The sequence below is a fragment of the Biomphalaria glabrata genome, chromosome 15 (assembly GCF_947242115.1).
Source record: "Biomphalaria glabrata chromosome 15, xgBioGlab47.1, whole genome shotgun sequence".
Lineage (NCBI taxonomy): Eukaryota > Metazoa > Mollusca > Gastropoda > Planorbidae > Biomphalaria > Biomphalaria glabrata.
In genome coordinates this window covers 10,382,362-10,396,306 of record NC_074725.1, presented here as the reverse complement: position 1 = coordinate 10,396,306, position 13,945 = coordinate 10,382,362, and the positions used below count along the sequence as shown (strand labels likewise).

At 33.5% G+C, this 13,945-nt stretch overlaps 1 protein-coding gene across 3 annotated transcripts in view; it reads right to left on the bottom strand.

Annotated features, from left to right (window-relative positions):
• Positions 1 to 13,945, bottom strand: part of LOC106055738 (tyrosine-protein kinase HTK16-like) — a 27,600-nt gene extending 13,655 nt beyond the window's left edge. The window contains exons 1-15 of one of the 3 annotated variants that reach the window (XM_056011961.1): positions 13,674 to 13,945; positions 11,841 to 11,927; positions 10,587 to 10,767; positions 9,854 to 10,027; positions 8,249 to 8,392; positions 7,638 to 7,709; positions 6,524 to 6,639; positions 5,487 to 5,627; positions 4,888 to 4,993; positions 4,209 to 4,276; positions 3,392 to 3,529; positions 3,093 to 3,222; positions 2,061 to 2,153; positions 1,644 to 1,723; positions 960 to 1,092 (exon numbers count right to left, since the gene is read on the bottom strand). In XM_056011961.1, coding sequence (XP_055867936.1) covers positions 960 to 1,092; positions 1,644 to 1,723; positions 2,061 to 2,153; positions 3,093 to 3,222; positions 3,392 to 3,529; positions 4,209 to 4,276; positions 4,888 to 4,993; positions 5,487 to 5,627; positions 6,524 to 6,639; positions 7,638 to 7,709; positions 8,249 to 8,392; positions 9,854 to 10,027; positions 10,587 to 10,740 — 1,549 coding nt within the window. In that variant the 5' untranslated portion in view covers positions 10,741 to 10,767; positions 11,841 to 11,927; positions 13,674 to 13,945. The remainder of the gene's footprint in view (positions 1 to 959; positions 1,093 to 1,643; positions 1,724 to 2,060; positions 2,154 to 3,092; positions 3,223 to 3,391; positions 3,530 to 4,208; positions 4,277 to 4,887; positions 4,994 to 5,486; positions 5,628 to 6,523; positions 6,640 to 7,637; positions 7,710 to 8,248; positions 8,393 to 9,853; positions 10,028 to 10,586; positions 10,768 to 11,840; positions 11,928 to 13,673) is intronic. The other 2 variants (XM_056011962.1, XM_013212158.2) reach the window with 2 other exon arrangements.

Sequence of the window (13,945 nt, the reverse complement as noted above, 5' to 3'; positions counted from 1 at the left end):
TACTTTTTTTGCTTCAGACTGAGTCTTAAAAATAAACATATGATGAGTTCTTTAACACCATTGTGGTTACAAATCCAACAAGTGTATCCAGTTTTATTCCAACTTCATATTTATGTGAAATTGTTTTTTCAGCAATTGTAGACATTAAGTCAAAAAAAGGAACAGACTGTTAGATGTGGAACAGAATCTCAGATTAAAATTAACCACCAGTGAACCAAATTTTATGATCTGTCATCGCAGCACAAACAATTTTTTCTTCTCATGCACATACATTTGGTGGGATGGGGGGGGGGGGGGGGGCGGAAATGGTACTCAGCCTTACAAAAAGTATAAAAGAGGTACACATATATCAAAAGTTTAGGGAAACACTGACATATATCACCAAAAAAATTTGAGATGATCTGTCTTAACTCAATGTAATTGCTATATTTTACATATTAGTACTTGCGCTCCATCATGGACGTACGGTGGCAAGACCACACTACAAACAGCGATGTCCTGGCGAACTCCGGTATGGACAGTATAGAGGGACTTCTTATGGTTAGGCAGTTATGCTGGGTAGGGCTCGTATCCCGTATGGGAGACAAACGTATGCCAAAGGCAGTCTTTTATGGTGAGCTAAAAGGTGGTTGATGTAACAGAGGCGCCCCATGGAAATGCTTCAAAGACCAGCGTAGGCGTCAACTTTCCTTGACTGACATAGAAGAGAGCACCTGCCTCAGAACGAGACAGCTGGAAGTCACTCACGAAGGCCGTGGGATACACATTTGAGAACGAGGACAAACGCAGACGGCGAAAAGAAAATCTAAATCGACCCTTGATGTGGCAAAATATGTAGGTCACAGCTGGGGCTGCGCAGCCATGGGAAATACTGCACTCCTCACTAATCTTCAGACTCGAAGACAAGCATTATTATTATTATTATTAAAGTATTTAATTCTAAAAGTTTGTTTTCTTACCAAGCTTTAAGTTTTTCTTGAGAATTTCTTTCAACTCTTCTTTTTCTTCTTCCACTGGTGTCGGAGGGGCTATAACTGGAGGCATGGTAGGAGATATGGCTGGAGCTGTGACAGGAGGTGTGGCTGGTAAAGTCTGGGGAAAAAAAAAAAAAGCCAATGTGTTAAAAGACATTACCTAGATACCACCAGCATGGACATTTGATCATAAAACAGCTTGCAGAGGATAGAAACATCAAATTAATACATAAAATAGAATTGGGGAAAAAAAGTTTATTTAAAGCAGTTTTAGATTAAAACATCTATCTACAGAGGTTCAAAAGGGAGAGAACCACACAGGTCCAAAGTGCAAGTACAAGTTACATTGTTAGTCTTCCCCCAAAAAAACAACAAACAAACAGAGAAGACTATATTACTCTTTTTTTTTTCACGGAAAATGTTCATCTTTCATTACTTTATGTGATATTTCCTTTGCTAAGAGTGTTATGATATTCAGAATGATATTATGCATATTAGTTTACGTAGCACTCAATCCCCCCCCCCCCCCCCCCCGGTTTTTTTTTTACTCTAAGGGCTAAAATTCAATAATTAAATGAGAGAAAGTTTCACGGCCATAAAAAAAATAATATTTTAGCATTTAAAAAATAGTGACATTGGGGGAAAAAGTGAGAGGAATCATAGACTTACAGGCAAAAGTGGAGCATTGTCTTGAGAAGGTGAAGGGTCAAGATCTGGAGGCCTTGGTGGAAGTCTGGGTTTATTTTTATCTGAAACGTAGGTTGAAATCTTTAAGAGTTATTTTTAAATCAACATAAGAATAAGAGCAGAACCAAAAATCTGTTCTCTCATCTTTTAAAATTAAAATATTATACGACATGACAGCTATTGGTTTAATTATCAACTTCTCTTCAACACCATGATTATGCATTGTATAAAGAGTTAGATATACCCACTAGGGGTGCAGCTCATATCTAGCAGTATTCTTATCAATATCCAATACAACTTTCCAAGTTAAATACAGACAGCAGTATAGGCAAGTTGAAACCCAGAATATTCAAGCTGAATTTCATGTCATGGCATGACTACATAGAAGAGACAACTTACTAGAGTGAGCTGAGACAGTCTCTGTGACTGGAGTTTTTGGAGAAGTCAAGTTGCTGTAAGTGTCACAGATAGTTAAATCTTTTAGTTGATTGTCTGCAATAAACAATAATGAGTCAACTGAATAATAATCATTATGTTATAATATCATTATGTTATACTGATTATTATTTCAATACTTTAGTACTACTTTTTCATGACTGTAGTACTGTTTAGCAATCTGTTCTTTATAATGATGTTCAATGTTCTTCATAAAAAGACATTTAACACTGCATCCAAATGATTTCACTCACATTACCAAAGATTATTTCGTATTTGAACTTACAGACTCAGAGACAGAAACAAAAAAAAAAAGAATGAAAGAAAAGGCAAATGATAGTTGACTCAAATCCAAATCTAATTATGGTATTGCCTTTGGTTCCGTAGATTAAGGACGTGACCACACAGACCCAATATTGTGACATGCAGTTTTTTCCCACATCTAATGCAGACAAAGCTGTTATCTGCAGAGTTCTATTTTTCTCTTTTTGACAGTTTAGAAACAATATATGCTGCTCAACCACTGCATACTAAAGGTGATCATTTTTGGAAAGCTTATACCCCTCCTCCCCAAGTGCTTTCAAGGACAATTCTGGCCCAATTTTGCCCTCACTGACATATAGGAAAGCAGCTGCATGGCCTCAGAAAGAGACAGCTGGTTAGCTCTCAAAAAGGCAGCGGGATACACATTTTAGACAGAGAAAAGGGCTTGCCAAAGACAGGCGCAGAAGATGAAATGATATATAAAAGGTTAAAGCTAAACAGATATATACTCACTGCATCCATTTACAATGACTGAAATGGAAATCTAGTCCTACAAATGGAATTCTACATAATGAATAAGATGGGAATTTTTTGTTTTCAAGGGTAATCCTGTTTTAAGTCTATTAGAATAAAAGAGTTAAAAAAAAATATTCAAAATAAATATTTCTATCACAATGAGATCCAATACCACTTAGCAGTAATTGTGTGTCTTTTTGTATTCTGACTACTTACTGGAGGACACAGAGGCTCGAAGTGGCACCCCCAAGCCATCTTCAAATCTGTGATAATACTGCACAAGGAATTCCAACGACTGGTGTAGTGGACCATCGTCAATGTAATACATCCGTTGACCTCTGTACTCCTACAAAGGAAGCACGGAAATACAAGCTGAGAACTTCTTTGGCATACATTATATTTTATATGTTGCCTTGATGTTAAGAAAACTAGGACAAAACCATAATAGATTGTTATATTGAACAAGTTTTTACTAAATTGTATTTTGAAAATGTTTAATACAAGAAAACCCTAACCTTTGTCTTAATCTCATAGTGGAAAACATTTCTATCTCTCATCAAGCTCAAAACAAACTGTCCATCCTGGTTTTTGTTAGGGCGAATCAAAAATAGACCACTGGTGCTAGGCTGGCTACTAAACACATTCTCAGCACCCTAGATAAAACACAGAACAAAGTAAGTAACCCAAGGACTTCTAGGACTAGATGTTTTAAAAACTTTAGCAATAAGCCATTGTAGCACTAAACTACACTTAATACAAGGTGCCAGTACATTAACTCTTTCTCTCCTAACTAATGATACCAACACTGATTTGACCCCATTAGATTAAATTATTTTTTGTTTTTATAAACTGTAATCATTGTTACATTAAAAGTACATGCATTGTCCTACCATGAAATACCTAAAATAACATTTCCTCATTACATACAAAATGTTTTGGAAGTTTAATCATAACAGGGTAGTGAAACACTAATGAGCAAAATAAATAATTCCATCGAAACCTAGAAAATAATTACGGAGAGAAAGAGTTAAAAAAAAAAAAGCCTAATACAGAGATGTGTGATTCCATTATAAAAGTGCATCAATTAAATGAAATTTAACATATCATCCATTTATTTTCCTTAATATATGTTATAATATATATATGTTATAATAGGATGTGAAGTTTAAAAAGGCTGGTTTCTTTTTCATCCATCTTTTACTCAATCAGTAATAAAATTTTGAGAAGAATACTGGTATCTCTAAATTTAAAGTCAAAGAATATTTTACATGAGTATATTTTGGCACTAGCAACCTCAAATGGCATATTTTTATAGTAACTAAACTATCTCACCTGTCTGTCTATTTCTGGATGGAACCAGTCTGACTTTTGTGTATCTCCAGGAAATTCTTTAAATTTTTCTGTCCAAATTAAAAAAATAATGTTTAAAATATCATTCAATTATTTGTTCCCTTACAGTCTAAGAAAAAAATGATGTCAAATAAAAAGCTTAATTAATATACGATTGTTTCCAAATATTAATGTAGCTGTTAATAAGCGAGGGGATGTTTAATGAGTGGTAAACTGGGGGATCTCCAGTTCAAATCCCAGTTTTGAAGCGCAGTGAAGGCTTCTGGGATTTTAAACTTCAGGATAACAACTCCAATGGCTAACTGACATTAGTTGGGGAAAGTCAATTATTAAAGTGGCTACATCCTCATTAACCATCAGCCAATGAAACAGATGAGTTTTAAATCATCTGCTCCATAGTTGGTTAGGTCTAAAAAGTAACCTAGTTACTATTATAAGTGAAAACAAACTATTAAGATGGAGCATTTAGATCAAAACATTAACAAAATCGTAAGATTTTCAACATTTCAATTTTATTTTTTAAAGTTGGCATTTGTTCTACAGAATGTCATATAAAATAAAACATTAACTAGAATGCCATAAAAAAACACATTAATTTGACTGATGAAAGGATTCAATTAAATTCTGCTTAAATTGTTGTAGAAATGAACCCATGACTCACTTAACAAATCTATACAATCTTTTCTTCTGTATTTTTCTGCCAGTTCTATTGGTGTCTCTCCCTCTAAACTCCTTGGGTACAAAGCAGCACCACCACTTAGCAGAACCTAGAATAAAATATATTAATCTTAATAAAAGATATTAATCTTTAAGATGAAATCTATTAAACAAATGAAAAATGTATAATAATGATAATAAAATAAAGAAATAAGAATCTCTTCACAAAAAAAAAAAAAAAATCAAAATTAACTAAAGAATTATTGATACATGTTGACCAACACACGTCCACTATTGACTAACAGCTGAGAAACAACCAGATTTAGGTCAACTTGACTACTGACCAATTCCTACACCAGCAAAAGTCCTACATCTAGATATAATTCTAAATAACATTTTTTGTTATAAAAGATTACATTTACTGTAACTGGCTGCAAAAGATCTCTGACAATTACACTAAGTCAAATCTGTACACTTAACTAGCTTAGCTCTGTTTACATATTTAAACAAAAGAAAAAAAATTTTTTTTGTTAATAATAATAATAATCTGACATGTACAAAAACAAGTCAGCCTTCAAGTCTCAAAAAATAAAACTTTCTCACCTGGACACAGCCAGTGTGACCTTTCATTGCTGCGATATGTAATGGGACCCAGTGAGTAGTAGGATTCCTCTCTTGCATGCAAGTGCTGTCCTCATTGATGAGCAGCACAGACGTCGAGGTCTTGTCAGCTTCACATGCTTTCTGTACAGGCATGTCACATACATACATAAATTTGAGTCTAAAACTATAAGAGAATTTCTTAGCCTCATTAATATTAACTCTTACTGTAATCATTTTCCATGTTCCGACACAATTATTCATTTTGCTCATTAGCATTTTTCTACCCTGTTATGATAAGGCTAGTATAACTTTTTTTATTATCAGAAAGTGTTTTATTTGGTATAGAATTAAAGGGGGATGCATGCTCTTTTTATATAACACAAAGTAAAGTTTATACAATCAAACATTAATTTAATTTAATAATGTTAAATCAACGATGGTATCGTCAATTATGAGTGAAAGAGTTAATAGATAATGTTAGCAGAATCACTAGCTTCTGCATAAGGGTTTCTTTAATTAGCAATTAGCTACTACAACTCAGACCGGTCATAAAAGAAAAGGATTTTAAATTTTACACTTTAAATTAGAAGTCAATAATTAAGAACAAGTTAGTTAAAATTATTCCTTATTCTTGTATTCAATCTGTCATTAAATATCACAAAGGCATTCAATAATAAAACTCTAATAAACAGAAGATATTATTAAGTAGATAAGTTTCCTTGTGTAAGAAAGACTTTGACCAAAACAAAATATTTTTTACTGTTTTCCTCTGATTATGAATTTCGTCTCCCACTTCTTTATTTCTGCTTTAAACAGCTTCCCATCCAGACAGTTCTAGACCATGCAAGAAAATATTTGGTGTCTTGTTGAACTGCATTAAAATTGTACATTTTGAATGTATGCACAAACCCCCAAATTCTTTTGTCAAGTTTCAACTTAGTCTTGTCAAAATAAGGATTGACTATCTATTATCTGTTATTATATAAATATAAACTAAAAGATTTCTATAAATGACAAAACTATTCAAATATATTCACATGCAAAGGTGTTGAGCCTTCCACATCTTTGATTTTGACATTTGCTTTCAATTTGAGAAGAAGAGTGACAACACTGTCCATGCCTTTGAAGGCAGCATCATGTAAGGCTGTGGATCCTAAACAAAAAAGAAAAAAAAGATTATTCCCAAAGTTCTAAAGTTTATAAAAGCATTTCTGCTGAGCCCAGAAATGTTAAAAAAAAATTAAAAAAATCAAGATGCATACAAACAATATACAATTCTTTCAAATATTTGGCTTTGGAAGCGTTGGGTGGCATAAACTGTTTGGCTACTGAACTGAGCATTTCAGATTCCTATTATGAAGCTAGGTATTTAGGTAATTTTATTTTGAGATCTAACTAGAGCTGTGTTTATGAAGCACTTATATGCTTTACAGGGGTGGGGGTGTGTGGTTGAGTGGTTAAGAGCTTGGCTTCTGAACCTGGGGTCCTGGGTTCAAATCTGGTTGAAGACTAAGATTTTGAATTTTGGGATTTTTAGGGCGCCCCTGAGTCCATCCAACTTTAATGGGTACCTGACTTGAGTTGAGGAAAGTAAAGGCAGTTGGTCATTGTGCTGGCCACATGACACATGCTCATTAACTGTTGCCCAAAGAAACAGATGACCTTAATATCATCTGCCGTATATATCGAAAGGTCTAAGGGGAACATTTTTCCTTTTTTTTTTTTACATGCATTACAAAAGCATCTCCTGCAAAAGTTAGCTAAAGGGATTGGACCAAAGTGCAGTGATTATTCAGAAGCACCTTACAGAAATCATAAAATGATAATCCAAGGGAATGCATGCCATGTATCAGTAATAAATATAAGAAGCTTCATTCTGGAGATTGCGGTCCATGATAGTAAATAAGTAGTAACCAAGTTCTGTTCATCTATTTCTGTGGTCTACACTAAATAAGAATAATAGGTCGGCAAAGCAAATCACTGCCTTTACTTTCTAGTTACTAGAATGTAATTATCTTCAACCTATAATTTATAAGATAAGATACTATCCAGACACTGAATAAAGATTTGTCAAAGAGGTCATGGGAAATGTTTTGTTTAGGACATGCTGATCTACAATCATAAAGAATGACTTTTTTCTTAAATTATTACCTTCTTCATTTTTAGCATCAACATCTGGACAGTTAGGGTGATTTAAAATTTTAAGCGCTAAATCCTCTCTGTCTGGAATTTACACAAGAAAAAAAGATTATGTTTTTAAAAAGCATCGTAACAAAATTTAACAAAGTTATTTTTTTAAAGTAAAGATAATGATAGATGGGATGATCATGTACTCAATTTAAGAAAAAAAAAATTGATTTGATCCTTATATTTTAATTCAGCCTTAACAGCTTTAAGTTTTTTTTTTTATGATGAACAAAAAAGTAAAAAAAAAAAAATTAATCGGTAAGCACAATCAATTAGTAATCACACAATTCAAACTATTTCCCTATTTTTTTTATTGTCTTTATTATTTTCAGCTTATTTCAAAAAAGCATTTCAAAGACATTGACTTCTGTTGTAACATCAGAATGCAAATTCAGTTTGTACATAATTTTGTTCCCACTATTTAGAATTATTTTAGAATAATAGTAACTCTTAAGCTTTCTGTGAGAAATAATTCAAAATTTCAATTTATTTTAAGCTGTTAATTAATTATTTCTTTTTCCACTTAATAGTTTGATTTTTTAATATTCATCTATTTAGTTAATTCATTAACTCACCTTCTATTATTGCTCTGTGAAGAAGATTTGTCTGCCCATTTTTACGAACCTGTGATGGTGGTAAATCTTTTCTACACATAAAGGAAAGATTGCATGGGAGACGGTTAGGACTTCCTTTGTAATAATCTATTAATTTCTCAAGGCCTGCAATGAAAGGAAAAGCATTAGATACATCAAAAAAACAAGACATGCAGAAAAACAAATTATATCTTTAATAAGTTAGACATCAACAATATTATCAGAAAAAAATGAGAAAAAATGATACCATTCACTTTGATAATGTTGGAAATCACAGAGACAGTCAAGTATGGCTCAAAATAAAAAGCTGAAATCAACCCTTAGTGGCTAGGCTCTTATAAGTCTATACAAAGTTTGTCCTCCCTGCTTTCTAATTCTCCTTATTCCATCCATTGCCCATATTAATCTTTGTCTAACTTAAAATTTATCATGCTTATCAAATACCATAGCAGCAGTAATCACACATCAATATAAATGACTTCCACACTCTCTGAAGTCAATGCCAAGGTCACCAAATAGTAATGAAAGTGGTGTTAACATAAGGCAGACTAGAAAAGAGAAGGGACAGCTATCAATGATGCATCCATCCATCCATCCCAGTGGCGCTAAGACCCATGGAGGGCTCTGGCCTGCTTTAACACATCCTTCCATTCAGATCTCTCCTGGGCCTTTCGTCTCCACGCCCTAACCCCAAGCTGCTTCAGATCTGTTTCCATGTCATCTATCCATTGCATTCGGGGTCTGCCTTTGGGTCGCCTGCCTTTTGGTTTTTGCCTGTATACGATTTTCGCCCCTCTGTTGTCGCAAAACAAAAATCATGTCCTTTTCCAGGCCTAGGTCGTTTTCCGTTGAGATCTGTCCGGGTTTTCTTGTGTGTATTAGCTTTCGTAACAGTATTTTTTATATGACAGAGTTGTTAGCCCTGTGCATAACCATCTGGGGGGCTGCCCCTTTCAGCTCTCTGGATAGCTGCCTTTATTTTCGGGTAAGGTGCCCTAGCCTTTGTGGATCCCTCCACTTCCTGCAAGGCAGCAGGTTTGATTTTGGTCCACCCCGGGTATTTTATTTCCCAGATGTGGCCTAAAGGTTCATCTTTCGATTGTGGGAGACATTTTCTCTTGGCCTGTATATAAAAATAAATGCTATATGCATAACCACAAGGGTATTTTTATCCAGGATTTTTAAAAGAGATAATTTGGGCCTCTTGAGCCCTAAACCAATGATAATGATTTTAGCTTCTAGGGATTATACAATCTGTAGATCACTAAATGTTAGATGCCAATGATAATGATTTTAGTTTCTAATGAATTTTTAAACTATATTCAAACAAACCTGTAGAATGCTAGAAGTTTTATATACTGTAATTTCTGTAAGGATACAACACAAACAGGCTTTAACAATCTGTAACTTACATAGGATATGATACACAGTTTTTACCATTCCCTAACTTGCTCTAGAAAATCATTGGAGTCAGTAGTATGAAAACATTGCTTAACATGACATGCATGTCTGCTTATTTAATATTCTATATTTCTTGCTCTTTTTTTATATATATTTTTTTGACTACTGCAACAAAATACAGCTTACCATGAACAACAGGGCCTCCTTCAATGAAAAAATATCCTTCCTTGTCTCGCTCAATGTAGAAATGGTAGCATCGAGATTCAAATAAGAATGAAAGTGAGAAGTCAACATTTGAGGCTGTACTGTCACGCACAAGGAAAAGACCATCCGAGTTCAAGCTGGGGTTTCTTTGAACGGCTGCAAGTATAAAAGAATAGTTCTGCCTAAAGTTAAACATAGTTTAGTTAAATGCAAGAATTAGCCAAACAGTCTGCTGAGGTTTACTTCCTATCACAAAGATGGCAAGAGCAAAGAAACTAAATGATGTCATTGGTGGAAAAAAATAAAAATTATGATGTCATTATGAGGTTTAGAATAATGTTTTAAACCAGAAGGTTCTATACAAGATTTTTCTCATATGTTTGCAAACATTATAAAAGGTGCACAAATTAGTTGAAAAGGAGCATCATTCAACTAATATTAATAGTTTGGCATAACAAATATAATTTTATGATTCTATATTGTTTTTTAAATTTGTGGATTTATTCTGCCATTTTTTTTTATTTTGCAATTTATTAGAGAACAAAATAAATATATCGGTTGTTCATTGTGCTGGCAACATGACACCCTGCACGTTAACCATTAGCCAAAGAAACAGGTGAACTTAACATCATCTGCCTTATAGATCGCAAGGTCTGAAAAAGGAACTTTCGCTTTATTACTTAACTGTTAAAGGAAGCTGTGATTATTGTCATACCTTCTTGTAAAATTTGTTCAGCATGTAATCTCTGTAATTTGCCATGGTACCACATATTTAACTCATCATTTCTCTCACATTTTTGTTTATCTTCCAGCAGAGAAGCATCAATATTTGTTTTGGATAATAAGACACCCAAGTTTCTGGTAGGCATTTTCAACAAGGGACTAGAGTCATAAGGCTGTGAGAAAAAAAGAAAAGATTGTTTTTTGTTGTTTTTTTAGATTAGCTGAAATACTTAGCTTGAATAGTTATTAGTTCCAAAGATATCTAGGGATAGTATTTTAATAAACTATTACAGAAAAGTATTTAAAAGACTTGCAGGAAAACAGGTCATGAGCCTGCAAATAACATCAGCTGAATAACTGGACTTGTAGCCTGTATGTAGTTAGCATTGCAATAAGAAAGTAAGAAAGAAAGAAAAAAAAAAAAAAAAAAGAAAGGCAATTGTAATTAATGTTGACACTGTGGGGTTTGTAGTTAGTATGTAGAGTTATTTCCCTTGGCTAGAGTTCCTATTGTATTGTTGTGTGTAATGTGTTATGTGATAGTGTGTTAATAAATAGTCTCATCAACCCAGCGTCAATTACTGTGCTTTAAAGCTCTTTAGTGTATTTTAAACTCACATAACATATATGTACTGAAACAGTAACAGATGAGTTCCAGCTAAGGATCTACAAAAAGATTTTTTTTTAAAAAGATATGACCCCTTAGAATGAAATGTATTCTCTAAGGCTTGCTTGTAGCATGCATCCAATTGCTTTCAGTAGTGTCTAGGAAGTTATTATTTAAAGCTCAAAGCAATAATTTTTTTGTATATTTATATTTTTGAATCTTTCAATCTTCTCTTCCTTGCTCATATTCCTTGACATTTACTTCAGTGATAGGTAGGATAGAATATTACTAGACAAGAACTACTGGTGTCATGTTTTTTAAAACTAAGTATACCTTCAGTCATTAGTTAACATGACTTTCTTAGACTTTAATAATAAGGAATGCAGTTATTCTATTTTTGCTTAGAATGATGATCCCAAGAAGTTAAGACTGAAGATGATGTGGCCCACTTTGGAGCCCAAATCAAAAAAGGTATCATAAAAAGAAGATCTCCATTTTATAAAATTTATAAGGAAGGTTCCAAATGCTAGTCTCTAACATATAACATGATATATTTTTTTGGTTTGAGGTTTGTCCATAAATGTAATTATTGGCTAAGTGCATAATCAACAGAATAAAGACAAGGCTTGCATTACTTACACTGAGCTATCATTTTATTCTATTCTATGCCAAATTGGTTGATGAAACATCCGTTGTCAGAGTCAGTTACATCAAAGATAACCTTTTCTATGAAGTAAAGTAATAATTTAACAATAAATGATAAATCAAAATTGTTTCTCAGTTTAGAGAAAATAATAGTATGCAATGTTTTCAGTGCTCTTTTAGTTGTTCACACACACACACATCACCATTCCTTTGGGTTCCTCATGGAACATAGGGCCTTGACAAAAACACACCACTCTCCGCGGTCTCTTGCTAGTTTTTTTATGGTTTCCCAGCTCTTCCCGGTCCTCTCGGCTTCTTCTAGTAGTTAAGAACTAGTAAATTGTGAGTCTAGCAAAGAATTAAGTACTAAAACCAATATATAAAAATGATGTGACACAAAATTTCAAGCAAATAAACAATTTTATCCAAATTAAAAATGATACTTAAAGCTTTTAGCACCTACTTCAACTGCTGCCTGTAGTAATTAAGTCATAGAAATGGGGATTTAGAAACAAGATTTACTAGATATATTTACATTATTGCTATACTTAATTTTAATGTCTTGGACCTTTTGCAGACTGTGCCAAGGAAAAATAGTGTGCTGTTTTCTTTCGTTGTTCAGCACTGTTGTACAGAGTGTTGGTTATGTTGGGCTGTAGAGGAAGTAGGGTCTGCCTAAGGTGGATTAGGAAGGGGCATTCAAATAGGATATGGTTTACGGTTTCATAAGGGTGGGCGCAGTGTCTACAAAGGGGAAGTTGTGTGGAATTTATTTTGTTCAGATGGTAATTTAACAGAGGTATGTGTCCTGTTCTTAGTTGGAAGATTGTAGATTGCTCTTTGCGGGGGAGAAAGTTAATACTGTCAAGTTTGTTAGGCGTAGTCATTTCTTTGTACATGGCTCTGCATGTCTTCTAATTCATTTAAAAAAAGGTTTTATGGATGAAATTTGAGGGTTTTAAAACAGTCTGTGAGCTGGCTGATGGACATCCCCCTTTTTAAATTTTATTTAACAGCTAATGGTATAAATGTGATTGGAATGACTTTCTAAAGATGTTTGGAAGCTTATTTTGATATGCCCATCAGCCTACAATCAAACAGGCTCCTAATATAGCCCTCATCCCTTATATGGGTATGAATTACCGGGGGAGGTTAAAACAACAGCTTTACATACATGGTTACTGAGAATCTAAAAAACTGCCATCTGCTTTGGAAAAATGGAACAAAATTACCAGAACTTATCTAAAATTGCACATGTGAAGTCCTGAATCGTTGATTTTTGCTCCCAACATAAAAACAAATGAATTACAAACAAAAAAAGTGAAGCGTTCAAGGAAGGAGAATTTGATGAAGTGTTCAAAATATAAGAACCTCCTCTAATTATAGATCTAGTCTAGTAGCACTTTTATTATAGTGGCTCTGACTAGTACTAAGCCTAGGTCTGCCTAAGCCAAGCACTCTACTTTCTCTACTATTAGTTAATAAGACTAGATCTAGTAGATGCTAGATTCTAGAATATTTATCTAGAGTCAACTAGAATCTAGTTAGATCCATCTACTAGATCTACCACTAGGCACTACCAGTCCAGGCAGACTCTAGCTAGACTAGAGTCTAGAATTTAGTTTAATTTAGTAGAATAGAATTAACCATTAGAATATTTATCATTATCATACTCATAGTAACACTAAGTAAGTTAGATCTACTACTAGTAAGTACTAAGTTTAGACTAAAGTATCATTAGTATAGTAATAGTATGATAGTAATTTTAATTAAATTAGTAAACTAAACTAGGACTAGAATCTAGGGCCTAGGCACTTCAAAACATACCATTACCATGTTATGATGTTTATTAAATATAAATAATTATATTATACTTATAGAATCTAGTTACATATAAAATTCATATCAGTAGATTATAGATCTAGAACTAGAATATATTATGTAGGTTCTGGGTCTAGATCTAGTCTAGACTAGATCTACTTCATTTCACTTCGATGTCAATGTTACTATTGTTACTTATTAAACTTATTATTATCGCTGTGAATAGTTTTAGTAGCCCTAGTCTAGAGTCTAGCTTGTTGATTTGTTTCACTTCCTGG